At 42.0% G+C, this 16,660-nt stretch overlaps 1 protein-coding gene across 3 annotated transcripts in view; it reads left to right on the top strand.

Annotated features, from left to right (window-relative positions):
- Window positions 1-3,091: 3,091 nt before the first annotated feature.
- The window catches only part of LOC111649900 (ADAMTS-like protein 1), a 94,174-nt gene continuing 80,605 nt past the window's right edge, over window positions 3,092-16,660 (top strand). For 2 of the 3 annotated variants that reach the window (XR_015436781.1, XM_023399597.2), the window contains exon 1: window positions 3,092-3,406. Coding sequence is in view for 2 of the 3 variants with exons in the window: in XM_023399597.2 (XP_023255365.1) it covers window positions 3,353-3,406 (54 nt within the window). In the remaining variant the exon portion in view is untranslated. The remainder of the gene's footprint in view (window positions 3,407-16,660) is intronic. The other variant, XM_087172127.1, reaches the window with a different exon arrangement.

Here is a 16,660-nt window from a genome sequence, read left to right as displayed (position 1 = left end):
ACCTTACTCTGTCCAAAGGTTAAAAAAAGCCCATCTAACAGCACCTCTAAGGCTATCACATGTTGAGTTAAACGTGAGTGAAACAATGAAAAATTATGGTTTTACAGGGAATTATGTGCATGACTATATCTTGACCAGGCACAGTAACTTCCTCGGTGTTATCATTGTGAGGTTGCCAGTGGAGGCTACATGAAATGACATTAATCAATTATTTAGCGAGCTTTAGAGGTGCTTTCAGGCTGGTAGGTTGTTTGTTACTTTAGGTGGCTGTTTTCCTCTGTTTCCAGTCTTTATGGTTAGTTAAGCTAAGTGTCACCTGGCGGCAGCTTTATATTCATAACAGCCAGACATGAGAGTGGTATCAGTTTTCTCATCTAAAGTCTTGGCAAGAAGGCGAATATGACTATTTCCCAAAATGGCAAACTATCTCTTTAATCACCAAGTGTAAGCTCTGGAGATGTTTGCTTTGGGAGCTAAATCTGTTACAGTGGCTGCCTCTTTAATGCAAAAACAAGCTAGCTGGTGTCCCGTGAAGGGCATTTTCTCTAGCTGGTATCTGGCAAATTCCTGCCCTCTCTTTGAACACATGTGACAAGCAGCGCTGTGACTCTCAGGCCAAATATCACTGATCAAACGCCCCTGTTTGGTGTCAGCTAAGGGAAACAACAAACTTACTCATAAGGGGGGCACTGACCTGCTCCGAGTATGTTTAGTTAGAAAACCAACACATGTAGTACTGTACATACTAAGGGCCTATTTTGCACTTGTAAAGTCATACTTGTATGCGTGTGTGTTCATGCAGAGTCAGACGGTAGTAGCTGGGCCTAGAAGCGTAAAGCAGTGTCACTGAGCGTCCAACATCCAGCCCATCATTGCATTCAAACAAAAGATCTCAGCTAAAAGACTGTCATTAGCTGCTGCCTCAACCCCTTATTTGTCTTCCCACACAGAAAAGTCCCTGTAAGATCGGTTGAGCAAACAACTGACAGATGCTATTTAAGCTTGTAGAGTCCCTAAAAATACATTTGTGCCCAGGGCAGTGATTTTGCAGCTCTGCTGATGGGAGCTTTGAGCGAGGGATCCCGCTGAACATGTCCATCAATAAGAGCAACAGCATTTGTAACATGAGGACGTGGCTTAGCTATGCACTGCCAGTCACAGTGAATGTAAACTATTCATGTCTTGAAGCATTATCTACTGCTTGCTCTGGGCTTTGTTGGGTGTCTGGGGTGCTCTCAGGGTGCCGGGGGTGGTCAAAGTTCAACAAGAGGCTCCCGGAGTCTTTCCTCTTTCAAAGACACTGGACTTTTCATGATGAGTGGCATGAGCAGGTAGGCTGTGAATGTCAAGCAGCTATTAAGGATGATAATTTAACCCTGCGGTGGAGAGGCAATGAATTCAACCCCCATCTCAGTGTTCAGGTAAAGATTGTTCCACTCCTGGGGAAATAAACATTTACATTCCTGTGTTTGTGTGTGTTAATAGAGATTAAGCTGAATTCAAGCCTGCGTGTCAGGCAGCAATTCAGGTAGCTCATACCGTACATACCTGTTCTATTGTGTGCCTCTCAAAGGGCATCTCCCTCAGCCCTTTGAGCTTGGCTGAGGACCGTTGACATTTTCTAGGAACATTGTTATTATGGTGGCCCTGGACAGCTTCAAAAGCGACAAGCAAGACCTAATGCCCTACCACTGAGGGCTAAGCTTCAAAGAACGTCATGTCTCTTAGTATAATAAAGGTATAGGATCAAAAGGAAGAGGAGTTGCTGACCCCATCTATCAATTATGATACAAAATCCCCCCCTCACAGAGAGTGGAAAATTGCTGTTGCGGTCATGTTAAATCAGTAAAAAAAAAAAAAAAAGAAAAGTTTATTCTTAAATATAACAGAATCTAAAAACCTCAAAATAAGTTTTCTGTTACAGTTTATGATTACAGTTCATTTACTAGACTCACAAAATTAAACATATCAGGTCAGGCCAACATTTGACCCTAATTTGAACCAACGTTTAGTGTGTGGGAGGCAGTCATGTCCAAAGATACACTGCAGGCCTTCATTAAACTGCACATAAAAATATGATCCACTTCAAAACAGAGGAAACTGCTATTTTTATTGAAGCCGCCAGGGAATGACATGGGTCTCATCAAGGTAAATCAGAAACAACAGTGGATTTCAATCATATGCCAGCAAAGGCCAGGAGTATGAATGTTTCATTCCATCCAGTTGATCTCAGTTCATAAGCAGTCAGAGCTTGATTCAGATAAAACTCTTCCTGACCTTAAATGGCACATGGTTGGCAGCATGGGCGCCTAACTTGAAAGACTAATGCATTTCATACTTGTGACTAAATCTAAAGCTGCGAAAAGTAGGCACAATCCTCAACTGATGCACAGCACACAATCATCTGCATCCATATGGTGCACACTCTAACTGCAGCCTATGCACATGATTCTGCACTGTCCACATGACGTAGCAAGTGGGGCATAAAGAACACCATTGGGTCATTATATTCATTTCTGTCTATTTATGAGTATGTATATGTGTCAAGCCCCTAGAATGCTTTTGTCAAAACCACAATCTTTATGAATATAAACATGAGTCAGGCCGCTGAGGTGAACAGTGTGTGCATGCCTTGTTTACATGTGTCCTGATCAAACTGCTCTATGCAAGGTCCAGTAAAAACAACAGAGCAGAATTTGAGCAGGGACAAGTAGCAAAATCAGACACAACCAGAAGTAGAAGTCTGGAACAATCACGTTGAGTGGGAACAGATTAAAAACAGACCGTTTCTGCATGAGAACCTCAGTAAACTACAAACAACCTCACTTCACCTGGCAGCCCTGCAGGTTATTTTGTGTGAATTGCTCCGCAAACTGTGCAAATATCAGCCAGTGCAGCCTTTCATTAGGATGAAAGTATGTCCACCGTCACCCACAGCCAGAAAACCACCAAGCATCACTGAAAACTCTGCCTGTCTCTGCAGCCTATCAGCGCGTAACGGCCCGGGAGTGTGTTTCTTTAAGAATGTAAGGTGGGTGAGCCCCTTTTTTCCTGACGCACGCCTGGTATGCAAACATAAATTTAGCAGCAACGTGTTTTGCTGGGGGAACAAAATATCTGGAAGCGACCGTGAAGTGTCATGTCGTCTCCGGCAGTTCTTGGCTGACTTTTGCCTTTTTCTCTCTTTCTCTCTCTCTGTGTAAACTGGAGCCGGAGCGCAGCGCAGAGGGGAGAGCGGACCCATTTCTCCCTGAGTGACTGGGCAGACTGGGACACACGGACAGATAGAGAGCGGGCAGTCAGAGTTGTCTCTCCACACTTTGATATCACACTGAACTTATCGGCGTCAGAGATGACAGGGGGCTGTTTCTACACGACTGGACTGGTTCTTCTTGTTTGCGTGAAGGTAAGCTGCCGCGCTTTCTTCCAATTAATACAACTTTGCCAGTCATTGAGAGGAAGGCGCGTCACTTCAGCTTGGGACAGATGTGTTTGTGAAGTTGACCCACCATGAAACTGTGATTACTTCACTTACATAACCGCTGGCTTCTGTAATTTTTAACTTTTACTCAATTTATTGAGAAAGAAACGAGACACCTGTTTCTTTTAATTTGAGCTTTCCTCTGTTTCTAAAGGAAAAACCTCTATGGTAGCCCAACAGAGACTGGGGTGCTTTGGTTTTAAGTGTTTTTTTCCCCATTACATCCATATATAATTTATTACATGATTGCTTTGATGCTCCAGATTTATACAGGAGCCATAACTGGGACCTAAATAACTTGGCACCAGGAAACTCTCTGAAATAGAGCCTGACATGAAGCCATCAAATAAAGATTTAGTTAACTTCGATTGATTATGCATAAATGAATGTTATGGATTAGATGTTCAGGGCTCTTCATCATCTTCCAGTGATGCTGGAACAAGTCCAATGCAGTTGCAGTGGATGAGATTAGGAAGAGTGTGCTGTTGTCGCAAGTCTGAAGTGATTATATGTCATAGACAACATTGGATTGATGGTAATGGCCAATTTGAAAATACTGGAATGCTTTGATAATCAAATAATGTGTATTTAAATAATGTCACGTAGAAATTACATAACAGCCCTGTGAAGTGGAGAGGCAGACTTCATTTTGCCTTGCACTCACAGACCTGAAATTGAATAGATGGATCATGGGTCATCCTTCGAAAGGTCACAGCTTATCAGTCCTGGATTGAACAAACTTAAATCAGTGCACTCAGCTTGCACTAATCACCACTCGAGTGGTTTCAACATGTTATCTCCTACAGGCCTGTCATACACATGCATCACTCATGCAAGCCAAGTTGTGTAAAAGCTGACACATGCTGCATAACGGCACAGCAAGAGCTGAGCAAGAGTTTTAAGTGGAACACAAAGCAGTTGTTTGGCCTGGAGACAGACTTCAGGGCTCAAACAGAGGGGCGGGATGCCACTGTCAGCATGTGTAAATGACTACGACAGGTGCTAATAGCACTTCAAGGTGATTTGGGCTTTAGACACCCTGGCTGCCATATAGTCCAGCTGAGCACGTCCACACTGTAATCAGTGAATGTCAGTGACAGATAAGCACTTGAGGCTTTGCAATATTTCCAGGCCACTGTCCAGTGCTGGCCTGATTATGTTACAGTCTAAATATTGGGTAGAAAATCTTGCAATGGCACATTAATCGTCTTTGTATGCGTGCGAGCATCGGTGTAAAACTGCTGAGGGTCTGAAGTAGGATGTTTGACTGAGTTAGCATAGACTAGCCCTTAAAAATGATCCCTATTACATAATATTGAGAGCTAAATTAGATAAAAATGACATATGTGAAGTGAGTCACTTGTATGTTTCAGATGTTTTCATCATGTTAGTGGTACTCAGAAGGGTGTGTGTTAACTTTCTTACATTAAGTCTGCGATGAAAGTGCATTATAAATGATTGCTCTCAACAAAATGAGCTGTTCAGTTCAGTGTCCAGAATGTTTGAGGCGTTACGCCCTCAAGCTGACTTCTGTGTTACAAGTGGCAGTGGTCTGATTATTTTGCGTCTCTGTCACACAGCGAGACTGAAAAATGACTCAGTTGGGTTTTTGCTCAAGTGGTCAAGTGATTGCCAGCACATGACAAGATTTCCCATCTGTGCAAGGAGTGACTGTGCAGCGTGAGTCAGCACTGGACATTTATCTGTTCACACACACCAGAGTGACCCACTGCTTTGCTTCAGAGACCAGGGATCAACAAGTGCTGCCTCCCGGGGTCTTTGCTATGCGCTGGCCTTTTCTTTTCATCTTCACTCTCAGGTCAAAGTCTCTGCATTACCATTTGACAAAAGAATGAGACTCTATATTTGTGTGTATGGCTGTTGGAAGTTGTGTGATATGTGTGTGTGGGCCAAATGACCCATGGCTCCAACCCTAAATGGAATAGACCTTCCTTTGTGGGTGACATAATGACATACCTCAAGTGATTCTTGGAGGGTCTTGTTGCTCTCACTCCATTGCCTTGATTTGTGCAGCAAAGTGGAACCTTCCAGAAACATTTTTTTTTTCCTTTTTGCTGGATGAGGATTTGAAGGTGGCTGTGTGTAGGAGGCTGTACCCTTAAAAGACACCCAAGCATCTCTGAGCACCAAGGTTGGTGGTTTTTAATAATGATTTGGCAGCTGCTAAAGCTACGGAGCAAAGCAAATCCTTGTTGTTCTGTTCTTTTGGCACATTTGCCTCTGTGCCTCTCATTGTTTGGCCCTTTTTGTACTTTTTTGTAAAAGCTGAATATTTCTTAAGTGTTAAAAATGTTGTCTTACAGATAGGGATGCATTGATCCAAATGTTGCCATACCAGTGGTCCTTTTTCAAAAATGTAAAATCTGTCTCTGTGTCAAATTTACTATTAGCTACAACAACATAGCTGCCCCATTTGCTAAAAGTTCAAAAAGAAGTTAGTTCTTGTTTCATTTACCAAGTTTGGTTAAATAAATCTGATACCAGCGTTCTTCTTTTTCCAAACTATATAAAATCTGTAAACCTTTGTGTGCAAATAGGATGCACAAGCTAACGTGAACGAACAACGTAGCTCCTCTGTTCTGGTTGTTAACAGTTACTAAAATGTATGTTAATCCTTGTTTTCTTCTCCTCTTGTGAAGCTTGGTTAAACATAATACATTTATTTATTCTGTCCTCCTTTCAAATGAGATGACTACAAAAAGGGGAGAGAACATTCACAAATTTTTGGTAGTGTTAGCTAGCTGAGCTAATGTTGGCTAACGTTAGACAGCAAAGGCTTGCTGCTGCTTTCACATTAAAATGTATTTATCAATAAGCAAAAGCTGGACAAGAAATATCAGTGAAAGCATAATGCGCGTTAGCTTACCACTGCAAATAAACAGAGTGAAACAAAAACTGTATTTAATGTGTTTTGATGACTTGATCGCTTAACAAGGCCTTTTTTGGCACCTACTGACAGACGCTTAAATCTTAACAAAAATATTCTTTTCCCAACAAAGTTTCAGGTGAATAAATTAGGGTAAGTTTCATAATAACTGCAAATAAAACACAGCAGGCAAACAGACTTTGACAGTGATATCTCTATTGAAGCTGATGGTTATGCTCCTTTTGGGAGTTAGTGGAAAATGACATGTTTTACGGTTTTCAACATTTGATGGATATAAGTCAGCTGCCAGACTTCCTCACAGTGTTTGGCTGCCACTCTCGCTTCACTACATGCCTTTATTCTAATTACTCAGCTGGAATTCAAAAGAAAATTAGCCAAAAAACCAACAGTTTTTGATGTTTATTCAAGGAAATGGTCCCTCTCAGAGTCTTAATGCAGTCAGCAGAGTGTATTGAAGTCCTCAGGACGGGGAGGCTTGGGGGTCTAATGGCAGGATTAAGTGGGGTCACAGCGTGCAAATGGTCCCAAGTGAGCATCCGTCAACAACAACATCTCTTGTTCTGCGAAACACGCTCCCCTGCTTGATCGCATGATCATAAAGACCACAAACTATCCAATTAGCTTTCAGGAGTGCCTTTGTTGTGGACGCAAGTGGAATGGGAAGTGAATTAATTTTGAGAGGGATTGGTCCCACTTGAGGAGTAGAGGAAAAGGCTTCAGAGAACATCTGGCCAGTGATGGATGGATGGAGCAAGTTTTTGGAGTGCGTTAACAAGACCGAGTGTTTTTAGTTACGCAGCAAAAGCCTTCATACTCATCTCATTGTTCCCATCTGGGCTTAATCTGTGGAGTGAGACTGAGGGTTGCTTAGTGTGGAAGTGCGGAAGTGTGTGTGTATGTGTGCAATGTTGCTCATAGTCCAAGGCCAAAATTCACTGGTACTCATGTTTACATAAATTGCAAAGGTACCCAAGAATTATTTCACTTTTCATGCAGTGTCCTTAATGTTCCTGGCACAGTAGCAATTTTTCCGGTGTGTCCTACTCAGGTGTGTCGGGACACAAATCTTCCAATCCTGGAAACCAAGAGAGCAGGCATTCATCCCTGTAAAGCCGGCCCAAAAGGAAGTAGCTTCACACCATTCTCAGTGGGCCAATGAAGGAAAAGTCCTGCAGAACAGAACAAGAGATGGCAGCTTCTATTGAGTGTTGAGTCCCAAAGAAAAAGTTCAGTTTCTACAGTAATTTGCAATAAACCAATAGCGAGGCTTAGGTCTCACACTCATCTCCAATTTGTATTTTTTCTTTTACCTCATTGCAAATCCCAGCACTGCCAGTTCCTTCAGTTCAAAGAAGCCATTGTACAAAAAAAAAAAATCCCTAATCAAAGATTTTGCAAATGTGGCACAAATGGAGAAAGTATAAAATTAGACCTGGCTACAATTTTTCTGGGGGATGAGCTTGTCTCTGGTTTTGTAATTTGTAAAAGACCGTTTCCCCTTTTTTCATTATTCCAGTGATGACTTAGACTTGTTCCTATTGAAGAGGCAGATAAATGAAACTCGACAAATAGCTTTTGTCTTTAACTTCAGAACATTATTTTTAGCTAAAGGATTAGTCATATCTCATTTGTCTAATCTGTACAAAAATCAAAGTGTAAAAATGACATGCTGTGGTATGTGCCAACACAAGGTAACCATCTGCTGCTTCATATGTCGCGTACAGATATAAGAGTGGTATCGATCCACTCTAAACTCCCGCCAAGAAAGTGAATCAATGTAAATCTGTATTGCAAACTTCCTAACATCAGGAAATGATGAGTAAACAGGCCTTGTGAACATCGAAGAAATGAAAAAGGAGAATTACGGCTTTTGCTGTTTGTCCTCTCCAAAATCTTGTGGAACTTGATAGTGTTGTTTGTCTTTCAATCACTTGATGCTGAGTTCTAATAACATGCTGTGACTGACTGCCCAAAGCAGCCTGTGCCAGTAAATGGCATAACTCGCTGGAATCATGTTGCATTGCGTGTGCCAGAGTGTATGCAAGAGGGCATGTTGTTCAGGCTTCAGTATCAAAAAGCGAGGTTTTTGTGGTTTTATGTGGCTCTCAGGAAATGGAGTATGTCTCATTGTGCCACACGCACTAAAAAACTCAGATTTTATATCAGACTACTGTCACGCATTGATAAAGAACTTCCAGCAGATGGCAACATTACAGCAGACGGACCTTTTGTGTCCAGTTCAGCAGTGGTGGCCTCTGTGGCTCCCACGCCCATCACAGATACTCAGCTCTATTGTGATTTTGCAGGTGGCTGCCCTCCGTCCCCTCTCCGTTTCCTCTGGAGCCCATTGTGAATGTATTTGTTCCTTCATCATGAGGTTTATTTGTCATTGCCGAGCTTGAAAGCTGAGCCTCTGGCATCCTGTTCCTCTGATGAAACATCTTGGACTCCATCTGCGGCGAGCCCACGTCCCCTCCATCAGTGTGATTGAGTGTTGTTGTTTTATCCTGTTGTGTGTTCCTGGACGCCAGCTCAAACTTCATTTGCAGCAGCCGGGGCTCTCCGTGCATCATCTGGCCTCCACATTTTTTCACACACAGCCGATCTGAAAAGCCACAGAACCTTGCAGTCGAGCGACTCTGCCTTGGCTTGAGCACATATGTCTAGTTCTGTCGGTATCTGTTCTGCCCCGGCCTTGACCTCAGATTCGTCCCAGGGTGGGATTGCAGCAGGAGTGCCGGGGAGTGGTGTTAATGGGAGGGGAGAAGCAGTGCTCGGGACCCTCTCGTGACGCCTAATTAGAGGGGAGGGCAGGTAGGAGGTGTGTGTGTTTGTCTGTGTTTTGAAACTTGGGAGGATTGTCAGGGGAGAGGAGGAAGCCAGATTGGATGCTACAGAGGGAAGGAGAGAGGAAAGAAAGAAGGAAGAGAGGCAAAAAGGTCAAGAATGGTAAAGGAACAGGACAGGAAAAAAACATCTGAGAAATGTGCAAGACAATAATTACACTTTAGCCTTTTAGCAGCAGAGTCAAATAAGAGGACTAATGGAAAAAATCATGTCATAAGTATTAGAGGAAGTGATGTGTTAATACAAAAAAATATGTGACTTACCAGTCGAAGCCAAGACCTTCATCATATGTAGCAGGTGAAAAAGAATAAAACTGAATAATATCTTTGTCAATGACAAGGGTTAAATAAAACACAGTAAAATACAACAAAACCATAACAGACTTGGAGAGGATGGAAGCAAGTGCCACGTTAGAGGATAGAAAAGAAGAGTGGAATATTTATGGAGTGATACTGATGTGGATTTAGGTGAGAGGAAGAGAAGAAAAGGACACACACAGACACAAGGATGTCTGTAAAAATCGGGGAGAAAAAAAAGAGCAATATTGATGGAGTGAGAGGGGAAGAGTTGCATGAAGCATGCACGGAGAGCAAAAGGCCAAGCAGGAGTAATGTAGAACAAAGCCACCAGCATGAAGTTGGAAAGTAAAACATAAATATTCAACTGTAGCTTGTTGGAGAAAATGGAGATGCAGTAATTCCAGATTGACTGACTGGTTGACAGGCATGAAAAAACAAACACACCAGTTATCTTTCTCACTGACCTCACTCTTTTTTTTTTTTTTTTTTTGGGAGAGGGGAAAAGGAGGTTGCATATGAGTGTGAGAAAGGTTATGTGTAAGGGGAAATGAAAGGACGGACAGCTAAATCCAGTGGAAACATGATTGACTGAGGAGCTGGAGTGCTGGTGTCTGACAGGATCTCCACGGCTGGCTGCAGCGAATGTTTGCAAGGCTAATGATGCTTCCTGGGGTTCTCACATCTGCTTCCCCCCGTGGCCACATGTGCTTTGAGTAAACGTTGCACCGCCATGACTAAACACTGGAAACCCCATTACAAATGAGGTGCTATTAGGATTACTATGCATACACCCACAGAAGCTGATTGATGAGCATGTAATCATGCATGCTCGCAAAGTAGGTGTGTGTCTGTTGCATCCAGCTTCCTGTAAGTGTGCATGCCTCAGTGTCCATGGAGACCTTTTCCATGTTCACCAGTAGTGTTCAGATCTTTAACTGAAGTAAAACTAGCAATACCGCACTGTAAAAATGCTGCATTAGAAGCAAAACTCCTGCATTTTTTAATATTATTTATGACTGGAATTTATTCAGCAAATCAGTGTAATAGTTTCACATTTGTCAGTTTTACATTGTTGGCGACCAAAATCAACCAGGACTGAAACCATAACCTTAAAAAAAAAAAAAACTTTTTGGGAAAGACACTAATTCGCTGTCTTGCTGAGGAGATCAAAACCATTTTTTTATGCCTGTCTGCTAAATATGAAGCTACAGCTAGCAGTCAGTTAGCTTAGCATAAAGACGGGAGACCGCACAGTGATGACAAGACTCCAGGAAGTTACTGCCACTGGCCAAGAAGTAGTCCCACACATAACCCCTCTAAAACTGCAAATTGCTAGTTTTCCACTTTGGGTTTTGTAATAGATTAAACAAATAAGAAATACTGTGTCTTAGTTCTTTAGTGGTCTCTGCTAGGTGGATGCTAAGCTAAGCTAAGTGGCTGCTGGCTGTACAGGAGTTCAATATTTAATGGACAGATGTAAGAGTGGTATCAAATGCCTCATCTAAAAGTGTGTTTCCCAAATCATCAAATTATTCCTTGAAGTATCAAATGTTAGAGGGAAATAGACTCATTATGCAGTATGGCCCTTTTCAGAACATTATATTATTATAACTAATATATTATTAGATTATCATTATTAAGCAGCATTTTAATGTTGGAGTTTATCAATATAGAGCTGATTTTACGTACTTTAGTTAATATGTTAAAAAGCATCATATCTTATAAGATGATAACATGAATTGCATCTAACAGCAGTCTTCAGTGTAATGACTAACTGCAGCTGTGGCACTTCCTTACTTTCCACCACTGCAAAGGTGTGTTTCGGTGTGTGTCTGTAGTCTTGTGACTTCTGTGTATGTGGTGTGACCATGGGAGCCAAAGGTTCATCTGCCTTCCTCATTCCCAGGCTGCTCACAGGGATTACTCAGGCCACGGTGCCCTCTATGAAATTCACTTACACGCACTTCTCTCTCTCTCACACACACACACACACACACACACACACACACACACACACACACACACACACACACGTGTCCTGGAGTGAGCAGTGAGACAGTACAGATGTAGTGGCCACAGAACAGACTTGTTGTCCCCTGTAAAGAGGCCGGGGTCTCCCCTTTTGAGGAAGCCCCTGCTTGTGAAATCTGTGTGGTCTTGGAGCTTGTGTGTGTAAAGTATTAAGTCCATCTGTGTGTTTTTGTGTTATTTCTAGCAGTGTGTGGATGAAATAAATTTGCACAGTTGCACATGTATGTTTGATGTTATTTGGTTTTTTTAAACTGTCTCTTCTGAGTCTGGAGGTGGGTCTGAACTAAGAGTGAACTTGACTGTGAACTTTAAGTGACCTTTTATTGAAGTTTTCATTTTTTCAGAAAGCCTGTACAGGCCTGTTTGTGTGTTATGCAGTGATTGATGCTTGACCTCTGAAAATAATTACCCTTATGAGAAAAATGCACCTGTAGGTCACTGTTGTATTCGGTCATCGGCCCGGGGACGGCCTTTGTCTCAACGTGGTGATGCATTTGAAGTGCCACCGTGGAATTTGGTCCCATGCATACCTCTGTGTGGTGACATCATCCAGATTGGTGTCTCGCTCTGATCTCAGTGTGGCGGGGGGGGGCGGGGCGTGGACCACATGCAAAAACAGTCTCGCATGCACCCAGCTTGTTGGAATCTGTCGTCTTCTGGTCCGAATCCTCTCAGCACCCCCCCTCCCCTCCTCTCCTCCTGTCTCCATGATGACAGGTATGCAGCTTGAAAAGTATTTGGCAACCATGACCTGGAAAAGTGCACATTTGACATTGAGCATGTCACTCACCCTTCATTTTCCCCCACTCCTTCACTTCAATGGGACATAATACTCTCTTAAATAAGGCCTTTTGTGTTATCAGTACAGTTTCTTCTCTCATCTCAGCATGATTTGGTCCATAGCTGGAATAGTTGGGATTGTGGTCACCAGGTGGCCTGTGAAGCCACCTAGATGATATGACAGATAGTGGAGTCGGCTCCTGAACTGTGTTCAGATCATATAAGCTCAACGTTGAGAGACAGACGGACTGACAGACAAACAGAGAGACACGCAGACAGGCCGTTAACTAGCTGAAGGTAAGGTGCAGTGTTGGTGAAATCAAGTAGAGTATGTCTTGCTTCTTGTAGGCTGTTCTTACAATCATTGTCGTCACACTCTGCACACAGCATCTTAGATTGTTCTGTTTCAGTAACTGTTAGAGGTCCAGACAGATACATTTATCACGTATTTCGGTAAGTACAGTAAGTAAAGATTAGAGAATTGTCAAAAATAAAGAATCTAAATTTGAGTAACAGAACTTTTTTCTTCTTTCCTGCCCCATTAATCATCTCAACACCCCTCAGATTTATCTCGCAACCTCTTTCGTGGGTCCCTATTGCCTGATTGGGAACCACTGATATACTGTATTCATGTCATGTCATATAATAACTGATTATTATTTTCATTCTTGATCAATCTATTGAATATTCTTTGATTTATATATTTATTTATTTATTTATTTCTATCTGTAAACTTGAGCAAGAGTTTGCATTAGCACAACCACTAACGCTGCTTCAGCCACCGTCAGTTACCAGCAAACACACAACATAAACAAGTAAAAGCTGGCAGCTGTACTAACCATTCTGATACGTCTGCTAGTTGCCGATTTTGGGTGCACAACAGACTCCTCGTCTCATTTTGGCTTTGACTGAGGCTCAAACACGTGGAGGCTCAAATGTCTGCGATGTTTCCTCTAATGCTAACCATTTTTGATGCACTGCTCTTTCACCTGTCAACCTAGTGCGAGCAGCAGTGGCGCAGTGTCCTGATCCAAAATTTCTCAATGAGAAAGTAAGCGTATATGTGCTTCAAGCCCATTTTCAGACTTTTTTTTTTTTTTTACTTTTTATGTCAGAAAACCATGTTAACAAATATTGTTATGTTATGTTAACAAAACTTGGCTTGATTTCTAAGTTAAAACTTAACCTAACATTAGGTCCATTAATCCTTCGATGACATTGTTTTGCTAAGAATCAAAAGTTTGACTCTGAAGATCCGTGAAATCAATGATTGTTATCATTAACCACATCTTATCTGATAAACCTGCTGACATTTACATTACTGCAGGGAAACATCTGTCTGTTCATCTGTCACACTCGATGTTTTGTACAATATTTGCTTCAGGTGTACAACACTACAACATCACACTACTGAGTGGATGCTGATAAGAATTTAATGGCCAAACAAGGGGACATATTCAGGAGTGTATTGCCTGGAGTGAACTGCACCACTTATCAGAGACTTTTAGTGTATTATTGATTTCTTTTCTTTGGAGGAAGGTGGAATGAGCGAGAGTCTTGCTGATCTTTGTCTGACATAGAGATGAAATAGGGATGTTTTCACTGATGCAAAATGGCAAACTGTGTGTGTATTAGGGTTGTCACGATACCAAATTTCTGTTTCGATACCGATACCAATATGTATTTCGATACTTTTCGATACTTTTTGTAAAAAATATTTCATTATATTATGTATTGCCTTAATGGGTTATTTAAATATTTAAAGAATGTAATTTAATTTTTAAAAATATATTTTTTTATGTATTTATTAACCATGGACATGTTTTAGCTCTCTGTTTGCAGGCTACTGTAGGTTTACTACTGGGCTGGGAGGGGCTTTGTACTTCTTTCATTGACATTACAGTGCAGTGAACAGGTGAACAACATTATCACCTGTCGTTCTTGACTGAAGTCTCGGAACAAGTCCGCATGGTTGTCCTTTAAATGTTTCGACAGATTTGAAGTGTTGGCTCCTTCTGCGAGACACACTTTGTAGCACCGCTTGCACTGCGGTGCCTCTGGGTTCAGTGGCTCGCCTTTATCGTTCGGTTTGAACCCGAAATATTTCCACACCGAACTTCGGGCCCCCATTTTGACCACAAGTACGGACTTTTCTGCAGCTGCCATCTCTATCTACGGTATATTCTTCAACCCGCTCCGTCTGTCTAAGACGCGACTTGTCGTTTCTCTCTCCTCCTCAGTCTAAACATGCGAGTGCGCGTGGGACGCGGCTTACGTCCTCTCGGGCAACTACGTCACACTCGCTGGCCTCGCTGTGCTTAAAGAGACAGGCTCCAATTTACCAATTCATTTGCATTCAATAAAATGAAATAAAAGTACCGTTTGTTTTTAAATGCCGGTATAGTACCGTTTTCAAAACTCTAGTATCGCGGTACTATACTGGTACCGGTATACCGTGCAACCCTAGTGTGTATTAGTACAAAGAGAGAGCAAAAGCCATGTATGTGCGTCTTCTCAGTGCATCAGGAACAGAGAAAGTTGGTGAAAGATATATGTGTGTGTGTGTGTGTGTGTGTGTGTGTGTGTGTGTGTGTGTGTGTGTGTGTCACTGCGAGACAAGTGCGTTAGCAGACGTTGACTGGCAGGAGGGCGCAGCAGGAATGTGGCTGGCTGCAGCTCTCTGTGGGACAGGTACAAACCGCTCTATCATCGCATGAGAGAGTAATCGTTACGGGCAAATCATTACATGATCAGAGGAAACCAAGTCTGTGCCAAATATGCACCGCCCTCGAGAATATTGTGGAGAGGAGGAAGTCAGCAACAGTGAGGGAATGATGGAGAGAAAGACAGATCATAAACAGAGAGAGGATGTGTGATGCACACAGGATGAAGAATTTCAGATAAGATTAATGTGAAAGGAGGAAGGGAGGGGCCAGATCAGGAGGGTTTTTTGGGGACCTGTGGCCAACAGAGAAAATCAAATCTTAACTTTTACAGTCAACCCTCAGAAAAATAAAATGAACTATTAGTTTTCCACAATTAAAGCCAACCCATGTCTCGCCAGTTGCTTTCAATGTGAAGCAGCAGCAGTAAGAAATGCTCAGGTTACATTAGTAGGGACTTGATGGAGCTCTGATGTAATGTAAAGTGAGCGAACAGTAAACAGTGAGGCTGATGACAGTAAGATAAAGCTACATGTGTCGTTTCCTGTGAATCCCACTTAATAATATCCACTTAATGGCTATTGCTGAAGAAAATGGCTGCTATAAATAGTATCAATATAACATTTCTAATGGCAAATAGTTAATGCAGTGTAAGAGGGAAACATTTTCAGTTCATATCCTCCCTGCGTGATTAATCATGTACTCATACTGTGATCACTAATGTCCTGATTTTATCTTCTTACAAACAGACATACATACTCTGGTGAACTTGGTTTATGGCCCGCTGACTTTTGTCTCTCAAACACATTTCCTGTGTTTATTAGCCTTGATAAACATAAGAATTTCTTCTATTTCCGTATTCAATAAAATAAAAAACTTTCATTCTCACCCAACGGTGCTCAGTTTAGTTAGACAATCTTACTTTTTTGTTTGACTGTGCAGACTGCAGAGAGGAGAAGACAAGTGGGTCTGTGTATCCAGAATAGGTGACATAAAACTTCCCATAACATAAAGTAGACAATGTAACCGCGAAAAATGCGTAAAAATGAGCAAGTCATTTTTCCCATAGCACACAGCATGTTAATCAGAAGTCAGCTCAGCGACAGTTGGTCGATCAATCAGCACGACATTTTGTCTGAGCACATTATAGCTCCACCTAAATGTAACTGGCAACGGATCGTTTTACATAACAGGTTTGGAATTTATTGCATTTGCCCAAAGCTAACAAAATGCCAGTCTCTCACCTCAGATTGAATGATGCTTACTCGCCCAGTGTTAATATTACAATATGTGGTTGTAATTGCAGTGGCTTAATCTATGCTGACAACAAATATTTTTGCAGGGGAATATTTTCCTTAAAACCAGACTGAGCTTGCAGACCGCTAATTTACACAGCAGATGTGGAATTGGGCAATGCTTACAAAACATTTAGATTTACAGATCACTATGATACTAGAAGACGGCTACCCAAGTGCTGCAGCATAGCACGGTGGAGCTTTACCTTAAAATGTAAACGTGTAAGACCTTTTTTATGAATCAAAGCATGGAGGCATACATCTAAAGTTATTGTTTGCATGAAGCACCAGCTGTTAAGTAACCGGAGCTGCTGCGTGCAGGTGTGTCAGGCAGACACACTGCCTTGAGGTGCAGC

This window comes from Seriola lalandi, unplaced genomic scaffold (assembly GCF_002814215.2).
Source record: "Seriola lalandi dorsalis isolate HSWRI2012SDOR001 ecotype SW California unplaced genomic scaffold, Sedor1 jcf7180002052086, whole genome shotgun sequence".
In the NCBI taxonomy this organism is placed as follows: domain Eukaryota; kingdom Metazoa; phylum Chordata; class Actinopteri; order Carangiformes; family Carangidae; genus Seriola; species Seriola lalandi.
Note: the sequence above shows the minus strand (reverse complement) of the source record. Positions and strands in the feature narration are given on the sequence as shown.